The sequence below is a fragment of the Lepus europaeus genome, chromosome 9, assembly GCF_033115175.1.
Source record: "Lepus europaeus isolate LE1 chromosome 9, mLepTim1.pri, whole genome shotgun sequence".
NCBI lineage: Eukaryota > Metazoa > Chordata > Mammalia > Lagomorpha > Leporidae > Lepus > Lepus europaeus.
Window position 1 is genome coordinate 9,854,720 of NC_084835.1, and position 24,783 is coordinate 9,879,502.

The 24,783-nt window shown below is 62.2% G+C and overlaps 1 protein-coding gene across 1 annotated transcript; it reads left to right on the top strand.

The window, feature by feature from the left end:
- Positions 1–176: 176 nt before the first annotated feature.
- CAND2 (cullin associated and neddylation dissociated 2 (putative)) lies at positions 177–24,421 on the top strand. The gene is made up of 16 exons (XM_062200083.1): positions 177–257; positions 4,686–4,829; positions 7,467–7,621; positions 8,109–8,232; positions 9,757–10,022; positions 11,059–11,164; positions 11,305–11,447; positions 13,218–13,510; positions 14,690–14,831; positions 15,199–16,701; positions 18,902–18,997; positions 19,357–19,526; positions 21,064–21,228; positions 22,486–22,593; positions 23,766–24,007; positions 24,101–24,421. Exons 1-15 carry the CDS (start codon positions 190–192, stop codon positions 23,991–23,993), a joined length of 3,711 nt encoding a protein of 1,236 aa, XP_062056067.1. The 5' UTR covers positions 177–189; the 3' UTR covers positions 23,994–24,007; positions 24,101–24,421.
- The last annotated feature ends 362 nt before the right edge of the window (positions 24,422–24,783 follow it).

Here is a 24,783-nt window from a genome sequence, read left to right on the forward strand (position 1 = left end):
GCCCGCGGCAGGTGCGGAGCTCCCCGTCCCCGGGGGTGTGCAAGCCGGTGCCGGGCGGTCCGGGGGCCGCCTCCCGCCTCCCGCGGCGGCCGCGGCGGGCGGGGCGGGGGCTGCTATTTCGGGCCGGAGCGCGCAGCCCGAGCCGCCATATTCGCTCCCGCCGGCCGCCCGCGGCGCGCAGCCACCACCATGAGCACCGCCGCCTTCCACATCGCCAGCCTCCTGGAGAAGATGACGTCCAGCGACAAGGACTTCAGGTGCGCCCGCCCCGCGCCCGCCTCGGCCCCGCGCTGCGCCCCGCCCGCTCCCTGCCTCGACCTCCCCGCAACTCCCGCCCGCGCCCCCCGCCCCTCCGCAGCCTCTGCGGGCCGCCCCAGTGCCCTGCGGCCGGCGGCCCTCCCGGCCCCGCACTGGATGCCTGCAGACCCTGCGCCTCAACCGCGGAGTAGCCCTGGGCTCTCCGTGGCGACTTCAGCATCCCAGCGCCTGCCCCTTCTCGGGACCCAGACCGCCCACGGCTGGCCTGGGTCTGGCTGGGCCGGCCCAGGTGCGAGTTGGCTGGGGTGGGGCGGCCAGGTTTCTCTCTCCTGCGCCTTCTCCCAGCATCTGCCGAGCCGCAGGATCGGGGCTGGCAAGAAAGGCGCCAACGGGCCAACTCTTCATCCTGGAGGTGGGAATTGAGACCCCGGGGGGGGGGGGGGGAGAAGGAGACTCGGAGACCGGCCGGGCCACACCCCCTCACTGGACTTGCTGACCGGGACCCAGGCCCAGAGGCGTGAAGTGGCCTGGGTACAGTCACAGAGCTGGGTGGCCGGGGACTTAATGAATGCAGACCCCCTCCGGTGGCCTGGCCCACCTGCGTTCAGGTACCCAGAGCCCCTGCCTGTCCATAGCCCCCGCCTCCCCACTTCAGCTGAGCCTCAGGGCCATAGTCCAGGCTTCAGGTCTTGGCTGTGTGGCCGCAGACAAGTACTCAACCCCCCTGGGCCTCAGCTTCTGTGTCTGTGAAATGGGTGTGATAACGCACCCCATCACGCAGGAGTGTCCGGAGGAGCGTGGGTCAGTGGGGCTGCTCCGTGGATGCCCTCCACGTTCGGCGATCGTCAGAATCTGCCCTGTCCCCTGCCCTCTCTAGACCTCCACCCAGAAGTCCTTGGCTTCACCTGGACCTTCTCTGCACCTGCTGGCGTTCTCTGTCCACTCTGGGGTCACCTCTGTGGGATGACCCCAGGCAGGGTTAGGTGCCTCCCCTGAGCCTAAGTACATTTTATTTACTTCTAATTAACTGAAATTCAAGTTGCCACCTGCAGGCCAGGCCACCAGAGTGGACTGTGCAGATCCAGACAGCAGGGGACACACGAGGGGACTCGACACCCACCCACTTTGCCACACACCAGGACGGCACTTCCTTTGCACTGGGTATACAGTAGGCGCTCAGTGAATGCTTGCTAGGCTGCAGCTCCCGCTGTGCCCTCTGTGGGTGGGCTTCAGTCCACGCCCCTCCTACCTGGGAGGTAGTGAGCACCTCCTGTGGAGGACACAAGCTTGCAGGGGTGCAGCGACCTGGACCTGCCTGAGGTCCCATGGCGGCCGGTGGCCCAGGGCGTATGCCCCACGGTGCCTCAGCCCCAGGTCGGTGCCCAGGAGGGTGAGTTGGCCTTGTCCGCCTGTCCAGCCTGTCTCTGCCAGGGGCCTGGAGAACACTTAAAACCGCCCAGCCTATGAGAATGGTGTCTATTTTTAAAGTTGCATAGCGGGCGCTGGGGCCTGCTGACCAGCTGTCCAGGCGCCCGCGGCGCCGTGTGTTGCAGCTGAGTTGCCTCTAGGGTTTCTCTGGGAACAAATCGAGACTGTGTCCCCTGGGTCCTGGTGACAGCTCGCGGGGGTCCCGGGAAGCCGCAGAATTTCCCGTCTTCGAGAGCAGGAGAGGCTGCTCCGTTGCAGCTCCGATTGCAATGGCTGAAACACAGGGGCGTGTGTGTGTGTGGGGGGGGGTCTCGCAGGAATTCCCAAGGCCTTTCTCAGACCCGTCACGTGTGGGTTGAGGAGCCCAGGGCCTGTGTGATGGGCTGCTGCACCTTGGGCAGTTCCGGGACCTCTCCCAGCCTGCCTTCCCCATCTGCCTCATGCCAGGAGCTGGCTGTCCTTGTAAACTTCCCAGGGATGTTACCGGGTAGGGGCAAACAAAAGTCCCATTTTATGCACTGGAAAACCGAGTCCCAGAGAGATGGAGGCAGTTGCCCAAGCTCACCCAGTTGAGTGGCAAACTTAACTAATCGCCAGTCAACTTAAAAGCAGCCCGCGATGCTCCCGCTTCCCTGCCTCGTCCTGGTCCCTGCTCCCCGCATATCCAGCCCGGCTTCTTCCCCCACCGGGGCTATTTCGGAAGAGTTGTTTCGGAGTTCGGGCTTGCACCCAGCTGCTCAGCACTCAGCTCCGTTCAGGGCCAGCTCTCTCTCTCCCTCCCCTCCCGCCCGGGCCTTCTGTGGCCCTGTTCTTTGCCGAGCCTAGAGCCGGGCTATGAAGGCGTTCGTTGTCCTGTGGGAGAGCTCGGGCCCCAAGCCTGCACCGCCATGTGAGCAGTGCTGTAAGGATCCCATCTGGGGAGATCAGTTGTGCTCCCGGTGCCGTGTGGTTGGAGGCAGTCCTGAGGCAGGGATGTTGCAGCGGGGCTCCTGATGGGTGAATAGGAGTTGAACAAATAGAGAAGAGGGGAAGGGTGGGAGGGCCATGCTGGAGTGCCCAGCTAAGCCAGACCCCCATGGCGGGGCAGGGGGCAGAGGGCAGGGCTGCTGGTCGACCACACAGGAAGGGGGGCTGGTGGGAGAACAGCACAACCAGGGCCTTCTCTGCAGACCCCACTGTCTGGTCCCGGCCCCGCCGCTCTGCCCTGGGTGCGTCCCCAGCCTGCACGGCAGGTGCCTGCAGGAGCCTGGGCATGCGTCAGGTGGGCCTTGCAGGGACCAGGGGAGTGGGGGGGAGGCAGCTGTGAGTTACGTCACCAGGGATTATAGGCCAGCTTGTATTCAAATGTTCTGTTTCCCTTTCTTTTTCTTTCTTTCTTGTTTTTGTTTTTGTTTTTTTAAGATAGAGTTACAGAGAGAGGGAGAGACAGAGAGAGGTCCTCCATCTGCTAGTTCACTCCCCAAATGGCCGCAATGGCCGGAACTAGGCCAATCCAAAGGCAGGAGCTGGGAGCCTCCTCTGGTCTCCCACATGAGTGTGAGGGCCCAAGGACTTGGGCCATCCTCTGCTGTTTTTCCAGACCGTAAGCAGAGAGTTGGATTGAAAGAGGAGCAGCTGGGACTAGAACCGGCGTCCATATGGGATGCCGGAGCCACAGGTGGAGGCTTAACCTACTATGCCACAGCGCCAGCCCCAAAAGTTCTGTTTTTGAGAGAATCCTGAACTCCATATTTTTATATCAACTCTTCCACTGTTCAAATAAGGAATTCCAGTTTGGAAGATTCATTTACATACTGGACACAGCTGAGGGCTTCCAATTTAAGACTCACTGTGTCTTCTTTTTTTAAATTTTTAAAATTTATTTGAAAGGCTGAAAGAAAGAGACAAAGATGGAGAGGGATTTTCCATTTGCTGGTTCATTTCACAAATGCTTGCAACAGCCAGGGCTGGGCCAGGCTAAAGCCGGGAGTCAGAACTTAATCCAGGTCTCCCACGTGGGGGGCAGGGACCCAAGTACTTGAGCCATCAACTACTGCCTCTGACCATGCATGTCAGCAGGGAGCTGGAATCGGAAGTGGAGCTGGGCCTCAAACCCAGGCTCTCCCATGAGGCGGGTACCCAGTGGCAGCCAAAGTCCTGTGCTCTGCCACCTTAACGTAGGCAGGAGTGGTGCCCCTCCTGCCCCTGCATATCTGCTTTTCAGGGCCTCCCAACCCCCAGCTGCAAGTTCCAGGCCACACGGCTCCGCCTGTCTGAGGTTGGGTAGTCCCTGACCTGGTCTATGAGCTATTGACCCCGGCCTCTACCTGTGCCTTCAGCATGGCCTTGGGCAGTGGGTTTAAAGTATGCACCCACCCCCCAACTTGACTGTCATCTAGGAATTTGTTAGAAATGCCAAGTCTTGGGCCCAGCCAGAGCTGCTGACAAGCCATGCAGGTCCATGTGCTGCTGGCTCCCTGGGAGGGCTGCCGACCTAAGGGCAGGGGCTGAGTGGCTTCTCTGTGAGAGGGCAGACAGGGCCAGCCCCACCCCAGCCATCTGGGACACACCTTGCCAACACCTGACTCTGTTGCGAGGCATCTGTCCGGCTTCCTGGTGTCCCCGTCCTGACAGTTGTGCGACGTGAGTGACATGAGGGGTCCTCGTGCGGGCGGCAGTGCCTTTCACTGAGCACTTGTGTGCACACACAACCCCCCAGGGGGCAGGCACTCGGCTCCACCCCCATTTGCCATGTGACTCACTCACATCTACATTTGCATCAGTGCAGGGGTGCAGCCTCGACTCTAAAGCTCTCAGCACCTGGCAGCCATGCTGTCATTCTAGTCACCGAGAGACCTAGGTGGGGCTCCTTGCGGCAGCCCCTCCATACTTCCAGCCCGGACAGTCTCCTTGACCTTGGGTCCCAGGTCTGCTTCCCAAGGGCATCTCTGAGTTGCTGCCTAAGCCCACACCAGGGCCCAGGGACTGCCTGGCCATCCTCCCCTGCCCTCCCTGTGCAGGTTCATGGCCACCAGCGACCTGATGTCGGAGCTGCAGAAGGACTCCATCCAGCTGGACGAGGACAGTGAGCGCAAAGTGGTGAAGATGCTGCTCCGGCTACTGGAGGACAAGAACGGCGAGGTGCAGAACCTGGCCGTCAAGTGGTGAGCCTTGCCCCTCGGGGTCCAGCCTCGAGGGGAGAATCCCCAGCATCTCTTGGGGCCTCCGGGAAGCCAGAAAGTGCCTTAGTCTGGATCCCCCCGGACGTAGACTCAGAGCCAAGTGTTCATGTCTATTTGGGAAGTGATCCCAGGCAATGTTATGGAAGACAGGGATGTGGGACACGGATGGGAAGAAAGCCAGTGACAGGCGTGTCACCAAGTCAGTGGCTGAGGCAAGCTTAGCCTCCTGGGGACCTCTAGGGCACAGCGTAGGACATGCCCATTGGAGCTGTCCCATCCAAAGGCGGGGGATTAAGCCACCAGCCCCCTGTCACTCCTCAGTTGCCAGCTGCTCTGGGAGGTGGTTTGGTTGCAGATACCTGCAGCCAGAGAAAGCCTGCGGACAGACGCTGCTGCCGGCCACTGCATGGTCAGGTTGGCACGCGCCGGAGTGGCAGGGGCCGCTGGGGCCGGGAGTCAAGCGGATCTAGGTTCCTGCACCGGAACCTAGAGCAGAAACAGCCGGCTCGCAGTGTGCAGTAAGACAGCGTGGTTTTCGGGGTGCAGCTGGCCAGGCCCTGTGACAGTGGCAGCTGGTGATGTCAGAGCCTGACAGTAAGCAGGGGCCCTGGGGCCTCAGGGGCCACAAGCAGCCTCGCTCTTAGAAACGCTCACTGTGGCCTGGTTACGTTTCCCAGGGGAGGAGGGGGAACTATCATCTTCCTTTCGTTTCCCTGAGAATTGCATTCTTGGAAAGATCTAGTGTTATGTGGAAACAACGCGGAAAGCGGTAGTTTGTGCTTACGTGTTCGTGCTCGCTTTTTGTCGTGTGACACAATACCCTGGAGAAGCTGCTCCTCCAGGAAGGGGCTTATTTCAGCTCCCGTTTTGGAATCTCATGGTTCCAGATCCAGCAGGTCCCTCTAGGGAGGCGGGAGAGTGGATCCCGCGGAGAGCTGGGAAGCAGAGAGTGGCTGGGGCTGGCTCCAGCTTTTTTTTTTTTTTAAAGGTTTATTTGATTTATTTGAAAGGCAGAGTGACACAGAGAAAGGGAGAGACACATCTTCCATCCATTGGTTCACTCTTCAGATGGCCACAAAGGCCAGGGCTGACCCAGGCCAAAATCAGGAGCCTGGAACTCCATCCAGGTCTCCCCCAGCACTTGGCCATCTGATGCTTTCCCAGGTGCATTAGCAGGGAGCTGGATGGGAAGTGGAGCAGCTAAGACTCTGTCACTCACATGGGATAGCAATGGCACAGGCAGCAGCTTAACCTACTGCACCCAACGTATCCCCCCCAAACCCCTACTCCCAGTCTATGTAATCACCCTTTCACAAGGACTGCCTTGGACAGCATGCCCCCAGTGACCCAAGGACCTCCTACGAGGCGCCACCTCCTAACTGTCACCACGAGGCTAAGTTTGCACTCTCTTGGTGCCGTTGACTTGTGACTTTGGGGTTTAACATGCCCCTAAGCTGGGAGCTGAGTCTTGCGTAAAGCATGGCACACATCAGATGAAATCTTAGCCGCGGCGAAGTAACAAAGGCCGTGAGCCGTGTGCATGCCACGCAGGACGGCGGCACTGCAGGACACCCACAGTGCTGTGTTTGGCAATACTGTCTTGCTCCAGTTCCTGTGTCACCAACCTCAAAGCCAGAAATGCCTCCTCCGTGGTTATAATGCCCAGAGTCCCCTGTCAGTGCCGAAGCAGTGGCACCCCTGTCGGCGGAAGGCAGCGCTGCAGGAGGGAGAGGATCCAAATTACTTCACTGGGAGAGAAAGAGCCCAGGTGTGAGACCTGGTGTGCATTGCTGCCACCTGGGCCCTTGTAGAAATTATGAATTATCGTCTGCAAAAATTCTGTAGTACCTGTGCGGGGATTAAGGAGAGAGAGGAGGTGCCGCAGCAGGGGGTGGGACTACAGCACCCCAGAGTCTGCCTCCAATCCACCCAACCTCTGAATACCACTCACTTGAGGCAGTGGTTTTCAACCTAGACCTCACTTGTTAGGATCACCTGGGGAAATTTTTAATGATCCCAGCATCCAAGCCACACCTGGAACCAGGGAACTCAGACGCAGTGGGCCTGATGCCCAGGTGACTGTTTTTCGAAGGCCCGAGGTGACGGCAGTGTGCAGCCAAGGCCGAGGACCCGGGAGTCTAGTGCCGCCATCTGTAAACTTTCTTAGGCGTTCGATTCCATGGGCCCTCGTGGACCTGCGGCTCCTGGTTCAGCAGGTGCGGGTGAGGGCCGGGGATTCTGTAGCTGTAACAGGTGATGCTGATGGTGCTGATCTAGGAGGAGACTCAGAAACATGGCTCAAGGCAGGAGTTCTTGGCGCATGGTCCCTGCACACCTCAGCCCTGTCTCATGTCCTAAATGTGGGTCTCCCGCATTTAAGGAGTCCCCCAGGGGATTCCAGGACATGTTCAAGTGAGAGAACCCTTGTTTGGGGCCAGTGTTTGGCCACATAGTGAGAAAAGTAGGTTTGGCAAGTGCCAGGAATAATGCCAGCATAGCCAGAGGGGACCCCTCTTTGGGGGCAAAACAGAGCCCCCAGAGCAAGAGGGGAGATAGGAGGGCGGCCTGACTGAGCTGAGCCGGGGCACTGGGGCCCTCCCTCCCTCCCTCCCTGCTCAGCCTGGGCCCTCTGGTGGGCAAAGTGAAGGAGTACCAGGTGGAGACCATCGTGGACGCCCTCTGTGCCAACATGCGGTCGGACAAGGAGCAGCTGCGAGACATCGCCGGCATCGGCCTCAAGACCGTCCTCTCGGAGCTGCCCCCCGCAGCCACAGGTACCCAGGGCCCGGGGACAAGGTGCTGGCATTAGAGTGGGAGGGGACTTAGCTCACTCAGCTAGTAAGCAGCAGAGAATTCAGCCCCGGACTAACCCACGTCCACGGCTCTGTGTGTTGTTGAGTGCTGTCAGCTGTAGGTTAAAGTCAATCCAGGCTTGGTGTCTATCAGGTGAGAATGTTGCAGCCATTCGTTGAGCTGCTCAGTACCAACAGGGTGGAGGGCTCTGCCCCGACCCTCCCCCCATAAGGGGAGTTCATGTTTTCCCAAAAGACCCCAAAAGACCCGGAACCACATCTCACTTGCCAGGGCTGGGTCAGCTGGTCAATGCTACAGCACAGAGGGACGGTTCTGCTCTCCCCTCTTCCCTGTGCAAGGGGCTGGTCCCAGCCCTGCAGGTCCCCTAGCTGTCTCCTGTGACCAGAGGCGGGGCTGCCTTTTCCCCCGGCCCACGGCCTCACCGTGCCTGCCTCGTGCCCCACGCAGGCTCCGGGCTGGCCAGCAATGTGTGTCGGAAGATCACAGGCCAGCTTACCTGTGCCATCACGCAGCAGGAAGATGTGGCCGTGCAGCTGGAAGCCCTGGACATCCTCTCTGACATGCTGAGCAGGTGCGTGGTGGCGGCGGTGGGGGGGGAAGCACCCTGGGCCGAGGCCGGGGAGGGGACCGGGAGCAACTCAGATTCTCAGAGCCAGCACCTCCTCCTGCATCCCAGGCCCTGTGCTTGGGGCTCCTTAACCACCCTAGCAAGCCTGCAGAAGAGAACTTGCCACAATGGTCCGGGCCCAGAGGGTGACGAGGCATGGTCTGCCCCAGGGCCCATGGTTAGTGGACCCTCCCATGACTGGAGCACCCACTCCCCGGCCAGGTGCTGGCCTAGCATGGGAATCTGGGGTGGGTTTAGTCATGGCTGCTCCCAGGGAAGAGTTCAGACAGAAACAAAGCTGTGTCTGAAGTAAGTTCAACAAAATTGGGGCCTTTGGGAGCTCAGAGGGGCCACCCAACCCAGCTGGGGAGGGGACTTCCCGGGGAGGGTCCTGCCAGAGCTGAGCCTTTGAAGAGGGCAGGACTCGGCCTGGTTTGCACACGAGGGGGCTGCTGGAGGGGCAGAGACAGAAGCCATGGGGTCCTGGGCCCCGCCAGGGGGTGGTGGGCCTGCCCGTCCTGTGCAGAGGCGGGTAGGGGAGAGAGGAGGCTGGCGGCCGGGCTAGAACAGTGGAGGGGGAGGGTGTGTGTTTTCCATTGCTGCTTCCCTCTGCGGTGTGGAGAGTGGGTGGGAGGGGAGTGAACAGGTGGGGGCTGGTGAAGAGCTGCTACAGGCGGGTGCATTTGGGTTGCACTCAGCAGGTGGGCTCCATAGGACTTGGAGCCGGCCAGAGGGGCAGAGACTGGGAGATGAGCTCCAGGATCTGCATTGAGTGACTGGAGGTGCCCGCTGTGGTGGGGTGCCCTCCCAGAGCAGGGGGTGAGGAGGGAGGCCTTGGGTTTCGTTGGGGACAGCCACCGGCCGTGAACTGCATGGCGGTAAGCCCCGTGGCCAGAATCTGTCTTTTTCAACCTGGCTTCTGGCACAGGCCCTGCCACATTGTAGGTGAACAGATAAACAAATGGAACCCTGGAGAGGGGTCTGGGCTGGACAGAGAGGGTCAGGAGGCCGTGGTCAGTGAGTTCGGGAGGGAGGAGGGAGGTCTCAGGACATTGGGGTGGAACATGCCCGGGCCTGGTGCAAAGCTGAGACCTGACCCAGCTGTTGCCTCTGCCTGGAGCCCGGGCTCAGGTGATCCCAGAGCTTAGCCAGAGTGCCCGTGCCAACAGTAGCGTTTAGCGCACTCTGGTCTTGGTGAAGGAATGGGGTAAACTGTAGCAAGCCCCAGCCTCAGGGGATTAGGGCAGCCTCACTGGAAGCCCCAGGCCCACCCATCGGCACTGCGCCCACTCCCCAGGCAGGGAGCCTGAACACCTGGTCTGGCATGGCCTCGCAGAGCGGCTTCCGGTGTCTTTGTTTCTCCCCAAGAAATAAACAAGTTCTCAATGTCGCCTTTGCCTTTTCCAGGGGCCAGGATGGGGGTGGGGGGCGCCTGGCCCCGCTGCTTGCCTAGTGGCCCCGGCCTGACGCCCCCTCCGGTTCCACCAGGCTGGGTGCCCCGCTAGGTGCCTTCCACGCCAGCCTTCTGCACTGCCTGCTGCCGCAGCTCAGCAGCCCACGCCTGGCCGTGCGCAAGCGGGCGGTCGTGGCGCTCGGGCACCTGGCGGCCGCCTGTAACACAGACCTGTTCGTGGAGCTCGCCGACCACCTGCTGGACCGGCTGCCTGGCCCGCGCGCGCCCGCCAGCCCCGCCGCCATCCGCACCCTGATCCAGTGTTTGGGCAGCGTCGGCCGCCAGGCCGGCCACCGCCTCGGTGAGGGGGCGGGGCTTGGGAGAGGGTGTGGTGTGGTGGGCGGGGCTAGGGAGGGTCGCCTTCCAGGTGAGGGGCGTGGCCTTGAGGGGCAGGGCTGGAGGCTCAGACATCCCTGTTAGCAGACTGCTGGGTTATGGCCAAGCCTCCTACTTAATAACAACCAAAAAATGCCTGTGTTGGGGTGTGATGTGCTTATGGTGCGCCACCCTGCTGAGGCGTGTGGCTGGGGGCCGTCTGGCCGTTGGTTACTGGAGTGAGGCTGCCACTGCATTTAGATGCCCAGAGAGTCCATCGCTTCCGGTTTCCCAGGGCCCCTGTGTCTTGCTGCAGGCGGCTTTCTGTCCCTGGTGTTTCAAGGTCCTTGGGCACCTTGGGACCCCAGCCAGGAGCAAGGCAGTGTGGGTAGAGATGGCCCCTGCTTAGCCCCTCCCCAACCCCTGGCTCCCTCCCTGCAAGGAACCAGGCAAGCAGGCAAAGGGACATCCCAGCCATGCGTCCACGCGCTGTCCTGTCCCCCTCAGACAGCAGCCACTCCTTGGCCACCTGGGACAAGGGCTCAGGGTCAGTTGGGCAGGGAGCTGTGGGGTCCCAGGTCTGTAAGGGAGGCTTGGGGTCTCCAGGTCAGCATACCCGTTTTGGCACCATGGCGCAGGGTGAAGGGCAGGGGCAGGATCCTGTGAAGTGGGGTCCCCGTGCCTGCTCTGTTAGGGCAGTACCTGCCTCCCTGCTCCCCCCAGCTGGGGCTCACAGCCTGGTGCAGGAAATAAAGCCAGGGCGAGAATTGTGGCTTTGGTAACAGCCATTGCTTGGGGAGTCGCTCCCTGCCCTGGCCCTGGGCTGAGTGCTGCTTGAATCCTGGCACGAGTCCTCCCAGCATCTCTGCCCGCTTGCCGGTCACCCTTGCTGTGTGTGGCACGGGGGTGGCACAGCTGAGGCTAGAACCGCGTGAAGCCGGCAAGGCTGCAGGTGCAGGGCTGGGCTAGGGAGGCCCCCTGGAGGGTCTGGCCTGGCTGCAGTGACTCCCCCGGCCCTGCAGGGGCGCACCTGGACCGCCTGGTGCCCCTGGTGGAGGCGTTCTGCCAGCTGGATGACGACGAGCTCCGCGAGTCCTGCCTGCAGGCCTTCGAGGCCTTCCTGAGGAAGTAGGTGCAGCGGGGCCGTGACGTGGGGCAGGGAGGAGCCTGGGGGAGGGGTTGGGAGGGGGGGCCCACGCGTGAGGTCTCGGGATTCCCCCTCGGGCTCCTGTCGGGGCTCAGCCGAGCTCCCGCGTCCTGGCCCACAGGTGCCCCAAGGAGATGGGCCCGCACGTGCCCAGCGTGACCGGCCTCTGCCTCGAGTGCCTGCAGCACGACCCCAACTACAACTACGACAGCGACGGGGAGGAGGAGCAGATGGAGACCGAGGACAGCGACTTCAGCGAGCAAGGTGGGGAGACGGCGGGCTGGGCTCCCCCCGCCGGAACGGGCCGCACTGGGTCTGGGAGCCCCGGGCCGGCGCCAGCTCTTGTCTGGGCTCCAGCCCCGCCGCCTCTGACTGCTAGATCAGTGCCTACTGGAGCGGCGGCTCCGTGCCCCAGCCTCCTGCACCCATGGGTTCTCAGGGGGGAAACTGCATCGGGCTACGCACATCCTCACATTTTGGGTCACTGCGTCCTAAACACGGCAGCGTGACACCTGTGTGCCCGACGCTTATGTTGTGTTGGGTGTGGGAAGTCCCTGTGAGATGACAGAAGGTACACAGGAGATGCGCACAGGTGCGAATCCTGCGCTGTGCCCGGTGAGGAACTCGAGCACGCATAGTTGGTGTTATTTGCAGGGTGACCCAGGTTCCGAGGGGCGGGTGTAATCCCGTCTCTTGGTGCTCTGAGCACTCTGGCTTTGTCCTCTCCGTATGTTAGACCAGGAGGCTGGGGCAGCACAGCTCGGAAGCACTGTGGTGGGGGCCCAGAGCCGCCCCGTGCTGCTGGTTCTGGATTCCAGTGGTTATTGGTGGCGTTCGGGAGGCACGAGTTTAACCTGGCAGAGAGAAGCTCCCATGGCGGGGTGGTGGCCCTGCCGGGGTGGGGCGAGACATCTGGAGGGGGCTGGACGCCGTGGCTACCTCCCCTCTGTGCCTGCTGCTGGGACGGCTCCGGGGTGGGCGAGACATCTGGAGGGGGCTGGACGCCGTGGCTACCTCCCCTCTGTGCCTGCTGCTGGGGCGGCTCCGGGGCACAGATGCAGGATGCTGATGGAGGGAGACGGGGGCTTGGGGCCTGAGAAGGGAGTTGGAGCCAGGTGGGACGATAGGAGATGAAATCAGATGGGCGTGTTGGGCCCTTCGGTGCCACGCCAGGGGTTTGGACACTGTCGATCCAGGAATAGGGAGCCGAGGATGTTTGCTGTGGGTGGCCTGGGGTGGAGGAAGCAGCGGTCACAGTGCACTGAGCTGACCAGTGGGTGTGGCCTGCTGGCTCATCCCTGCTGGAAGGGCTCCGTGGGTCTGGAGCCGCACAGGTAAGAACGCACCGGCCTCGGCCTCGGCCTCGGCCGTGTCTCCCAGGTGCTGTGGCGGGGCCTCATGGGCCTGAATCTCAGCTGTGTGTGCGTGGGGGAGGGGGAGGGGGGTCTCACCCTCTGAGGTGGGGTCTCGCCATCTGTGCAGTGGGGCTGGGCAGTGCTTTACTCCCATAGGGATGGTAGACACTCGAGGCTTCATCAAGAGGAAGCCACAGACACCCAGCGTTTCCTTACCCTGAGTCCCACTGAGACCCCTTCGGAACCGGGACCCCCGAGAGGCTGGGGCTGGGGGCGGGGAGGCGGCCTGAGGGGCGCCCCATCACTCTCCCTTCTGGAACCCCAATAAAGAAGATTACACACAGGAGGGGTTGTGCCCAAAGAGGGGTTCTCAGTCTTCACTGAAGACATCCCCCTGATGTGGTCCATCCGTCAAGGGACAGGAGGCAGGGGGATGCCCTGGTTGAACTCGCTTGGGGTTAGCCTCTCCTCGGCCCCAGCTCCGTCACCTCTGTAAGGGAGATACCCCCTGTCCCACGAGGCCGAGAGCTGCAAGGCTGACGGGGATCGGAGACCTCTGGGGCCACCCCGGGCACCGCGGGTGTTCACCAACAGGGGACAGTGCCCGCGGGGGAACCACCGATCAGTGACAGGTGGCTCCCTGCAGCCCTCCCCTGAGCCGCCCCCTGTCCCTGCCCAGAGAGCGAGGACGAGTACAGCGACGACGACGACATGAGCTGGAAGGTGCGCCGGGCGGCGGCCAAGTGCTTGGCGGCGCTCATCGGCTCGCGGCCGGACCTGCTGCCCGAGTTCCACCGCACGCTGGGCCCTGCGCTCATCCGCCGCTTCAAGGAGCGCGAGGAGAACGTGAAGGCCGACGTCTTCGGGGCCTACGTGGTGCTGCTGCGGCAGACGCGGCCCCCCAAGGGCTGGCTGCAAGCCGTGGAGGAGCCCACCCAGACCGGCAGCAACCTCCACCTGCTGCGGGGGCAGGTGGGCTGCGCCTGCACCCCTCCTTCCCGCCCTCCCCCTGCCGGGCCGCCCACTGCATCCCCCCACTCACTAAGGGGTGGAGTCCATGCCCCTGGGTGCAGTCTTGGGGCTGCCAGGCCGAGGGGACCAGTTCGTTGCGTTCCATGAGTGCCTGGAAACCTTAGGCGTAGGGGATCCGATTGCTGTAGCTGAGAGCGCCCTCTGGCTGCCCTGTGAGGAATGGTTCCTAACGGCTCGAGCACCCACAGGAGGGTCCCTTGCTAGGCACGGTGGCAGCCAGGGGATGCAGAAAAATGGGACAGGGCAGGGAGGGATCGTGTGGCCGTGGGCTTCTGGCTGAAGCCTGACGTGCGCTGCTCGGGGCCGGGGAAAGGAGAGTGGAGTGTGTTTTACTGGAAGCCTCCACGGATGCTGTGTTGACCATTTACCCTCTCTAATGAAACAGCTGAGGCTGGGTAATTCGTAGAGACGAGAGGTTAGGCTGCAGCATAGACACACAGTCTAGCCAGCGTGGTGCCAGGTCTTGGGAGCGCTCCCTTGCAGACATCATGTGATGGTGGCTGAGAAAACGGATCCCGTGGCAGATGGGAGAGAAGGGCCTGGCTCTAACAATTCTCTCTTGGAAACTACTTTCCCAAGGTTGATGCCCCAGTGACCTCCCCGTAGGCTTCGCCTTTTAAAGGGGCCACCGCCTCCCAACACTGCCAGCTCCCAACACGCAATCCTTTGAGGGGACTCCCTTAAACCACAGCCAAGCCGCAGCAGTGCCCAGGTAGCGATGTCAGGGAGGCAGGTGGTGCACGGGTCCAGCGCTAGAGATGCAGGCGTGGGAGCGGTTCTTGGGGCTCCTCTGGGGACATAGTCAAGGAAGGAAGGGCTCCATGCTGGGGCCAGTTGGGCCCCTGCCTCCCTCTGGAGTGTAGTGGTGAGAGCCAGACTGCCCCGGTGACCTGGGCAGATACTGCCTGCTCTGGCCCTGTGTGGTGGACGTGAGAATAGTGCTGCCTGCCAGGCTGTGCAGGGGGTGATGGAGCGTCCAGCGTGGAGTCGGCGATGACTGCCCGGGAGACACCCTCTTCATGCCAGCCTGCCCCGGGGACCGGCCTGGGCAGAGCCTTCTGGCTGTGGGTGGGCTGAGAGGTTGCACAGGGGCCCCTGACCTTGCCCGCCTGCCAACAGGTGCCCGTCGTGATGAAGGCCCTGCAGCGGCACCTGAAAGACCGGAGCGTCCGGTGCCGGCAGGGCTGCTTCAGTCTCCTGGGAGAGCTGGCGGGTGTCGTCCCGGGCAGCCTGGCGGAGCACATGCCCGTGCTGGTGTCAGGTAGGTGGGGCTGCGTCGGGGAGCCCGCGGGCCGGGGCCGCCTCCAGCCCCCAGCCCCCAGGTCTGCATTGAGCCCTAGTCCCCAAGTCTGCACCCCAGTTCCAAGCCGAGCCCCTGTTCCATCTCTGGGTGCTCCCTCTGCCAGCAGTGAGAGCGAGGCTAATTCCAAGCCCTGCTGCCTGGTTTCGAGTGAGTCCCTTGGCTTCGGTTGCTTCACCCCTGGCTGCTGGCCATGCACTGACCCTGGGAGCCATGTACATAAGAGCTTAGGTGCTGTGTCCAGCTCTGGCCCTGGCCCTGCTTCCAGGCAGGGCTGCGTTAGGTGGCGGACCATTGCCCTGTAAGCTTTGCCCTCCCCACGTTCCAGGCATTGTCTTCTCCCTGGCCGACCGCTCCAGCTCTTCCAGCATCCGGATGGACGCGCTGGCCTTCCTGCAGGGGCTGCTGGGCACGGAGCCGGCCGAGGCCTTCCACCTGCACCTGCCCACCCTCCTGCCGCCTGTGATGGCCTGTGTGGGTGACCCTTTCTACAAGATCGCAGCCGAGGCCTTGCTGGTGCTGCAGGAGCTGGTGCGAGCCCTGTGGCCTCTAGACAGGCCCCGGATGCTGGACCCCGAGCCGTACGTTGGGGAGATGTCTGCGGCCACTCTGGCGCGGCTCCGTGCCACCGACCTGGACCAGGAGGTGAAGGAGCGGGCCATCTCCTGCACGGGCCACCTCGTGGCCCACCTGGGCGACCGGCTCGGGGACGACCTGCAGCCCACGTTATCGCTCCTCCTGGACCGCCTGCGGAATGAGATCACGCGGCTGCCCGCCGTCAAGGCGCTGACGCTGGTGGCCGTGTCCCCGCTGCGGCTTGACCTGCAGCCCATCCTGGCCGAGGCGCTGCCCATCCTGGCCTCGTTCCTGCGCAAGAATCAGCGGGCGCTGCGGCTGGCCACGCTGGCTGCCTTGGACGCCCTGGCCCAGAGCCAGGGGCTCGGCCTCCCGCCCTCCGCTGTGCGGGCTGTGCTGGCCGAGCTGCCGGCACTGGTCAGCGAGAGCGACATGCACGTGGCCCAGCTGGCCGTGGACTTCCTCGCCACGGTGACCCAGGCGCAGCCGGCCTCTCTGGCGGAGGTCAGCGGCCCTGTGCTCTCGGAGCTGCTCCGGTTGCTCCGGTCGCCTCTGCTGCCGGCAGGCGTGCTGGCGGCTGCCGAGGGCTTCCTGCAGGCCCTGGTGGGGACCCGGCCACCGTGCGTGGACTACGCCGAGCTTATCCGCCTGCTCACTGCACCCGTGTATGAACAGGCCGCGGACGGCGGGCCGGGCCTGCACAAGCAGGTGTTCCACTCGCTGGCGCGGTGCGTGGCGGCCCTCTCTGCTGCCTGTCCCCAGGAGGCAGCAGGCACGGCCAGCCGCCTGGTCTGCGACGCCAGGTCGCCCCGCTCGAGTCCAGCGGTCAAGGTCCTGGCTTTCCTCTCGCTGGCCGAGGTGGGCCAGATGGCCGGCCCCGGCCCCCAGCGGGAGCTGAAGACAGTGCTCGTGGAAGCCTTGGGCTCACCCAGCGAGGATGTGAGGGCCGCGGCCTCCTACGCCCTGGGCCGCGTGGGCGCCGGCAACCTGCCCGACTTCCTGCCCTTCCTGCTAGCGCAGATCGAGGCGGAGCCGCGCCGCCAGTACCTGCTGCTGCACTCGCTGCGGGAGGCCTTGGGGGCCGCGCAGCCCGACAGCCTGAAGCCCTACGCCGAGGACATCTGGGCTCTGCTGTTCCAGCGCTGCGAGGGGGCCGAGGAGGGCACCCGGGGGGTGGTGGCCGAGTGCATCGGGAAGCTGGTCCTGGTGAACCCGCCGTTCCTCCTGCCCCGCTTCCGGAAGCAGCTTGCCGCAGGTACGGCCCTGCCCCCAGGTGGCCGCTGGGTACGCAGGTGGATCAGAGCAGGTGTGGGAGTCGGCGGTGCCTGCGAGGTCCAGGTACAGGGGGCTCCTCGTGTGGGCCCCCCTGGGCTGCAGGGGCGGAGTCCTTGACGTGGACCGTGACGCATGCACCGAACCGTTGTGCGTGGTCCTTTTCATCGTTCCCGGCACGGGTACTGCCTGATGCTGACGGCAGTGTAGACAGGGATTGCAGGATGCAGCCCTGGGGGTAGGGGAGAGCTGGGCAGGAGGCAGGAGGCCAGGTGCACTGTGTGATGTCCGGGCATGGCAGGGTGCTTCAGGGTCCTGGGAACGGAAGCCCTCTGAGCTTCCAGCCAGGGGGTCCTGGCGTCAGGAGGGGCCGCTGACTGTGCAGGTCTAAGGCAGCGGAGGTGCTGGGTACGGTGAGTGGTCCCTGAGAAGCTGCTGCTGTGGCTCCGTGTGCCCGTGACGGCTGCCAGGGCCTTCACAGCCGCTGGGTTCTAAGACACTCGTCTGGCCCTCAGTGCTGTGTTGAGGCTGCTGTCTGTGGGCGTCCCGGGCCGGGGAGGAGGCGGCCACCAGCTCCTGGGAAGCTCGGAGCCCAGTGCCTGGCCAGCTTCCAGCAGGTGCCCACGGCCTCCCCGTAGACCCCTCGTGCTGGTCTCCGGTTTACCTCCCTGCCCTGATGGGCCTTTGACCTCGTTTTTCTTCTTTTCCCTTCACGTCGCCCTGTTCCATGCCTGTCTTCATTGGTCACCCTAGATCTTTCTGGAAGCTAACTGGGGCCCAGGTGAAGACGGGGGAGATGCGAAGTGCGACTTCAGTGGCTCGCACCCACCTGAGTGTACTTCCTCCCTGAGGCTCCAGGCTAAGGTCGAGGGTGCGCAATGGAAACAGCCCGGACCTCTTCCCTGGGGAGTACAGGGCCTGGGTGTGTGTGTGTTTCATTTTTTAGAAGAAAGGATTTTATTGAAGCATTAGTCTTCAGAAACACTGAAAAATTAAAAAAAAAAAAAAAATTCCATGTAGACCTAAGAACTGGCTTCTAAAGGCAGACCCCATGGCTCCTTCTCCGGTGGTGATGGTGTTAAGGAGATAACCCTCAGGGATTCACATTAGGTCTGGCTCAGGAACTTCCTGATCGATCTGCCCCTGGCCATGCCCGCACCTGTCAGCGCCCCAGCTCTGACCAGTCGGCGTGCTCACGTGTTTCACAGAACCTCGGTCATGTCCAGGATCCGGGTGACAAGAGTCTGGTTACCTCTTGTCTGTCAGGCGATCATGGACCCAGTGACTTAGAGAGCAGGTGTCCTGTCACTGTTTGAAGTGGAAATGAAATGGCGCTCGCTGCTTGGCGCTCTGTCCAGTCTCCTCGCCCCACTGCCAGCTTCGGGTAGCACCTGCGGGCTCCCTCATTCATTTCCCTCACCAGTAAGGGAAGTGCCAGGGTACTCCCAAAGTTCATGGAGGATGGAATTGAGAGAGAAGTTGAATTCAGTGTAAGAAACTTTGAAATCCATAAATAGGAGGAGTCTGAAAAAAAGTTCCTGGGAAAAGCAGCTTATGAAAAAAATGCATGAATTAGAAAAACAATAAACTGGTAATTCCATTTTCCATGAACTTTTTGAAGCATGCTCCTCTCTCCCTCACTCCCTTCGGCTTCCTCAGACAGCAAAGCAGAACTGAGCTCTCCTCTACCAAGCTGGAAAGGGGGCTGTTCTGAGTCCCGCCCGGGCGGAAGGGCCCAGCTAGGCTGGGTGTGCCGTGTGGTGTGTGTGTGGCTTTACCCACGCCGAGACGCTCCCTTCTCAGGTTTAAGAGCGATAGTCGTTTTGATGAATTCATCAGGCATCATCTTGGCTTGTTAGTGAGTAGGACTGAGAGGTGTCTACACAGTGGCCTACCATCCCAAGGCGGGAGGGGACGTCGTGCGTGGTGCACCTGCTGTCCCCGGTTGCTGGTTCTCTGCTTCCACAGTGTGCTCACCCGACGGCGGGCTCTCGCCTGCAGCTGAAAGAGGCAAAGGCAGACTCGGGGTTGCCATGGGTGACACTCGGGACGTGGAGTTGTGAGTGAGAAGGGAGTGTGGTTCTGTGCACCATGGAGGCAGGGAGCAGCCACAGCGCCTCGCCACCTGCTGACACCCAGAAGCGTCCTTGCCTCTCGCCAAGCCGTTGCCTTTTGTCCTGCAGGTCAGCCGCATACCCGGAGCACTGTCATCACGGCGGTCAAGTTCCTCATCTCAGACCAGCCTCATCCCATCGACCCGCTGCTGAAGAGCTTTGTTGGTGAGCGCCGCCCTCCCACCCCTGCCCCAGCACAGCCCTGCAGCTTGGACGCATGTGTGTAGCACTTTAGCCAAGGGGAGCTGGAGACCGCAGAGGCCGCCTCGCCCCCTGCTGGGCACTGGGAGGCAAGTCAGGCAGTGAGCTTGCTCTTAGAACAGCAGCCTGGCGAGAGCTCGGGGTCCCCTAAGAATTATCTTAGTCCTCACCCAGGGCAGCTTCTTAGGGACATCCCACGAGACCCCACCACCTCTCCCGTGGCCACACCTGAGCCTCTGGGGAAACGTGCTCCGGCCTCCTCCACGCCCCAGCAGGCGGCTGTGTATCCCCCGTGCCTCTTACCCCGTCTCGCCCTATGCCAGGGGAGTTCATGGAGAGCCTGCAGGACCCCGACCTGAACGTGCGCCGCGCCACGCTGGCCTTCTTCAACTCGGCTGTGCACAACAAGCCCTCGCTGGTGCGGGACCTGCTGGGCGACATCCTGCCGCTCCTCTACCAGGAGACCAAGATCCGCCGGGACCTCATCCGCGAGGTGAGCCCCCGGGCTGCCCCGTGACATGGCCTCCTGGGCGTGCCTGGGGGCCACGTGGCCTGAGCCAGGTCCTGCTCTCCACCCTCACCTGACCCTCTCTGACCCTCGGCTTCTCCTCAGGGCAGGGGGGCGCGCGAGCTAGATCCCCCAGGGGCTCCGGACCACTCCGGGTATACAGCTGGTGCTCGCGACATCCCTGATCCCAAGTCTGAAATGCTCCAAAATCCAAAATGTATTGAGAACTGGTAGGGCACCACACCTGGAATAATCTATGTATGAGTTTGTGAGATAAGTCACAGTCAAACACAGGCCCCAGGCACACTGTGCCTTCGGGCTGCGTGTGTGAGGTCCCATCCCCAGGGCGGCTCGCTGTGTATAGATGTCCTAGGGCGCCCCCAGTTCTGAGATCTGAAATGCTTCAGGCTCCAGCACTTCGGATCAGGCGCACTCAGCTGGGCTGGTTTCTGCCCCCAAGGAATGAAGCAGGGACAAACTCACTGGGCTGCTGCCTCGGCTTAAGCCCACCAGGCACAGCAGGGATCTGAGGGCACCCACCAGCGGGGACGTCACACAGTGATGTCCGAGGGTCCGAGCCACCTGGCCTCCCCGAGGAGGAAGCAGCCATGTCTAGCAGGCAGGTGAGCCGTCTGTCTGCCATCACAGCCACATACCCGCAGCTGGGTGACGTGTGACGTGTGACGGGCAGAGGTTAACTTAGCTCGCGGTCCTGGAGGCTCAAAGTTCCAGGCCGCACGGCCCCGTTGGTTCAGCCTCTGGGAAGGGCTCTGGCGAAGCCAGGCAAGAGCATCGCATGTGAGACAGAAGCCAGGGCGGCCCAGGCCGCTGCTGCTCCTCCACACCAGCTGGGGGCTGGGCTAGGGAGACCCGCGTCCCCCTGAGGACAGCGGCCCAGGGGCCTGACCTGCTCCCCATCTGGGCGCCAAGCCACATGCAAACCATAGCAGGCCGATTTCCCCAGAGAGGGGCTGGGTGTTGAGGCTGAGTTTACCATTCAGAGCAGGGCCTTGCTGTTCAGAGCTTCAGAGAGACTGGGATTTTTTTTTCCTTATTATTGTTTTTAATTTGAAAAGCAGGAGAAAGGTCTTGAATCCACTGGTTTGTTCCCCAAACGCCTGCAACAGCCCGGGCTGGGCCAGGCTGAAGCCAGCAGCCTGGAACTCCATCCGGGTCTTCAGTGTGGGTGGCAGGGACCCAAGTACTTGAGCCTGCTGGAGTCGGCAGCAGACAAGGCAGGACTCGGCTAGGGGATGCCCGTGTCCCAGGTGGCATCCTGCCCGCTGCATCCAGGCCCACCCGGAGACGTGGCTGCTCCGTTCCAGGCCACCACTTACCACCCTTGAGTTCCCGGGGAGGCCAGTTAGGCCCCGAGCTTTAGCTGCTCAGAGGTTAAGTGGGGGCAGTAACGACACCGACTGGGATTGGCACAGGGGCCGCTTGCAGCAGAGAGGTGCGGGGTGTGGGGCAGGCCATGTCCCCCGAGGCCACACCCCACCTTGCCCGTCTGCCCCTCCTGCAGGTGGAGATGGGGCCCTTTAAGCACACGGTGGACGACGGCCTGGACGTGCGGAAGGCGGCCTTCGAGTGCATGTACTCGCTGCTCGAGAGCTGCCTGGGCCAGCTGGACATCTGCGAGTTCCTGAACCACGTGGAGGATGGGCTGAAGGACCACTACGACATCCGGGTAGGCCACGCGCTCAGCCAGGCCGCGCTTGCCTGCCCCCTCTCCCTCCCCGTCAGAACAGCCTGTCTTGGCCACCTGGGGTACAGACTGGGCACCAGGGCAGAAACTGGAAAAATGGCCGCTTGGGCCCAGCAGGTCTATGTGGTCTCAGTGGCCCCTGTGCCCTTGCTCAGGGAAGTCCAGTCCTGTAGCGCCAGAGCGTGAACGAGGGAGCCGGTCTCATCTTGCACTGACAGGAGACGGCACCAGCAGTGTGGTCCACTGTCTCCCCATGGCAGTGGGGCCAGGGCTGGAGGGGCAGTCGGGAGCCAGGTTTCTTCGTGTCATACCTTCTGGAATGTGGTGGTTTTTCTTAAGATTTATTTGAAAGGCAGAGTTAGAGAGAGGGAGACGCCTGCAATGGCTGAGACTGGTCCAGGCTGAAGCCAGGAGCCAGGAGCTCCACCAGGGTCTCCCACATGGGTGGCAGGGGCCAGGCCCTTGGCCCATCCCATGCTGCTTTCCCAGGCCATCTGCAGGGCCCTGGATTGGGAAGTGGAGCTGCTAGGATTTGAACTGGTGCCCATATGGGATGCTACTGTCGCTGTCCCTCTGCCCCCACTGTTTGGAAACTTTAGTCTGTTCCCTTTAGCGGGGCTCATTGCTTTGGGTTGTGACACACACACGCAGCACACCGGGACCTTCTTCCCGTGTTGGCTGTGGTTTGGAGGCACTGTGTGCATTCATGGTGCCGTGCAGCAGGTGCCCACCCCCTTTTCACACCAAAAGTCCGTGATCTGGAGCTGTCCTAGAAGTTGACTCCCATGGGCCCCTGATGGAGTTCTGGCTGCTGGCTTCAGCCTGGCCCAGCCCCAGCTGTGTCGGCACCAGGGAGGGAACCAGCCGCTGAACATCTACCTTTCCAACCAAATGAACAAAGCGGTCATCGTGACCCCCTCGGCGGCAGCCGGGCCTCTGGCTGTGTGGTTGGTGCACAGGTTTGGGTTGGTTCTGAGGGTGCCAGTGTTGAGAAAGTGAGGTCTGACTGAGAGGTTTCTTGTGAGAACGTCCAGCACTGTGTGGCCTCCCTGCTGCTCTCCTGACCTGAGCGTCCTCAGCGGGGTGTGGCTGACCGAGTTTCCATGAGCGGGTTCCAGAGGGAACTGAGGCTGGGGAGCGAGTGCCCTGGAAGGGGCTTGCACTGGCTTGGGCGTGGTCTCTGGCTTCTGGGCCTGGGCCACACCACCAAGACCTGCCTGTCTCCTTGTGCCGGAGCAGATGCTCACCTTCATCATGCTTGCCCGGCTGGCGACCCTGTGTCCTGCGCCCGTGCTGCAGAGGGTGGACCGGCTCATCGAGCCGCTCAGGGCCACCTGCACCGCCAAGGTAAGCCCCTTGTGTGCACCTGCAGGGAACGGAGGCCGAGAGGGGAAGTTGGGCCAGAGCTAGAACACTCCCTGAGGGCCAGGCCTGTGCTAGAGGTAGGAAGGAAACAGCACTGGTTGGATGCGCCCTCTACGGTTAGTCTGCTCAAACCCGGCTGGGGAAGCGGGGTCAGCCGCAGGCGGCTGGTGGACACAGGTCCGAGCTGCTGGCCTGGCTGGCCTCACGGACGCCTTGTGAAAAGCTGCTGCTGTGCCCAGCGGGTAGCCGGTAAGTACCCACTGAATCAGAGAACTAACTTGGGCTTTGAATGGGCGGGGAGCTTAGAAAGGAAAACTACCCCCAGACAACTCCCAGCCCTCAAGAGGGGAGTTGTAACTGGCAGAGGCTCGCCCCGGGCCAGATCCCGAGCAGCTGTCTGAGCCAGGCAGTGCCCGGCAGTGCGGTGTGTGCTGGCGCACCACACCCAGTCCCTGCCCACACTGCTGACCTATAGGCTCTACAGCCAAAAGCTTCCTGGTAACCTGTTGGGCCAGGAAACTGGACTTCACCGGCTGGAGGCTATTTGTGACCTCTAACTCCCTCTTTCTGTTGTAATATCAGGGCTACTCCATTTAGTGGAACAAACAGGAGAACATTACCTAAACCCCCCAGATCGTGGGTTCCAAAGCACTTCTGGCCAGGGTGGCCCGTGTCTCAGGAACCCTGCGAGGGCTCTTCTCTCTAGATGGAGCGGTCACAGCTGCACAGGCAGAGCCATTGGAACCCAGGACTGCCCAACACCAGTGCCAGGCTTAGCCCAGATGCCTCAGGGAAGAGCCCCACATAGGCCATCAGCTTACTCTGCAACGGCACGGGAATTAGATTGGGTGAAGAGCCGACAGACAGCAAGACGCCGCCTCTGCTGGTGGGGTGTGCGGGACGCTGGACTGTCAGGATTCAGGCACACGAGGTGCTGGCCAGGCGCCTGCTGCCAGTGAGGTGCAGCCAAGCGCCTACAGGGCCACCTGTCAGCACCCAGTCAGCCACAGGCAGTCTACTCTGGAGTGGAACTGATGGCAGAAAGCCCCGTGGGGACACAGGCAGCCTAGGAGCCCAGGGTGAGCAGAGCTTAGGCAGCGGCCGGGTGGGTGCCACGGCCAGGTTCCGGCAAGGACGCTCCTCCCCCCCTGCAGGTCAAGGCCGGGTCCGTGAAGCAGGAGTTTGAGAAACAAGACGAACTGAAGCGCTCCGCCATGAGGGCCGTGGCCGCCCTGCTGACCATCCCTGAAGTGGGCAAGAGCCCCGTCATGGCCGACTTCTCCTCCCAAATCCGGTCCAACCCCGAACTCAATACCCTTTTTGAAAGCATCCAGAAGGATTCTGCTTCAGCCCCCGGCACAGACTCGATGGAGCTCAGCTAGCTGGGCCCTCCCAGGTGAGCCCCCCTCCAGAAGGGAGCCCCTCGCCCCGGGAGGCAGAGGGGCAGGGCAAGGCAGTGTCCCCAAACCTCTCCATTTGTCCCCTGCAGACTGGGCCGCGCTCCCAGCACCCCCACTCCTCCGCCTCACTGGACCTGGACACGAGCCCACAGGACTGCTCGGCGGGCATCTCAGGAAGAAACATTTAGGAAACCCGTCAGGACGGACACAGGCAGCTGGGCAGGCCTGGAACTAGTGTTTCAAACACCGAAACTCAGGTAGCCAATGGGGAAGCCGTAAGACACCGGCACATCACCACCAGGCACGCCTGGCCGGTATGCCAAGGAGGCTCTGAACGCATAGATTTAGAACGCGGTAGGATAGGTTGAAGTGTTTTCTGTGACATCTCAGGCTAATAAAACAGATTCTAAAGAACCCGTGACCGTCTCCTTCCTGCACTTCTTTTGAACACATCCCTAGTCAATTTGGAGAAAACCTAAATGCTTCACTCTGTTGTGAACGTGAAGACGGACACTACCTCTGGCACCAAGGGGCTGACCTCCAGGCAGGACCAGCGCCCCTAGCAAAGCCCGCGCCATCCTAGCTGCAGCTGTGAGCCCCAAGTCTCCCTCTGAGCAGCAGTGCGGCCCCGCTGTCCCCGCCTGTCCCGACACACTGGGCCTAAGGCAGCAGGTGCGGGCTCCTCCGAGCACTCCGTAAGAATCTAAGGCAGTCGGAGGGAAGCTTCCAGTGCGTTCTCTCCACCGGGACACTGGGAGGCCAGGAATGAAGC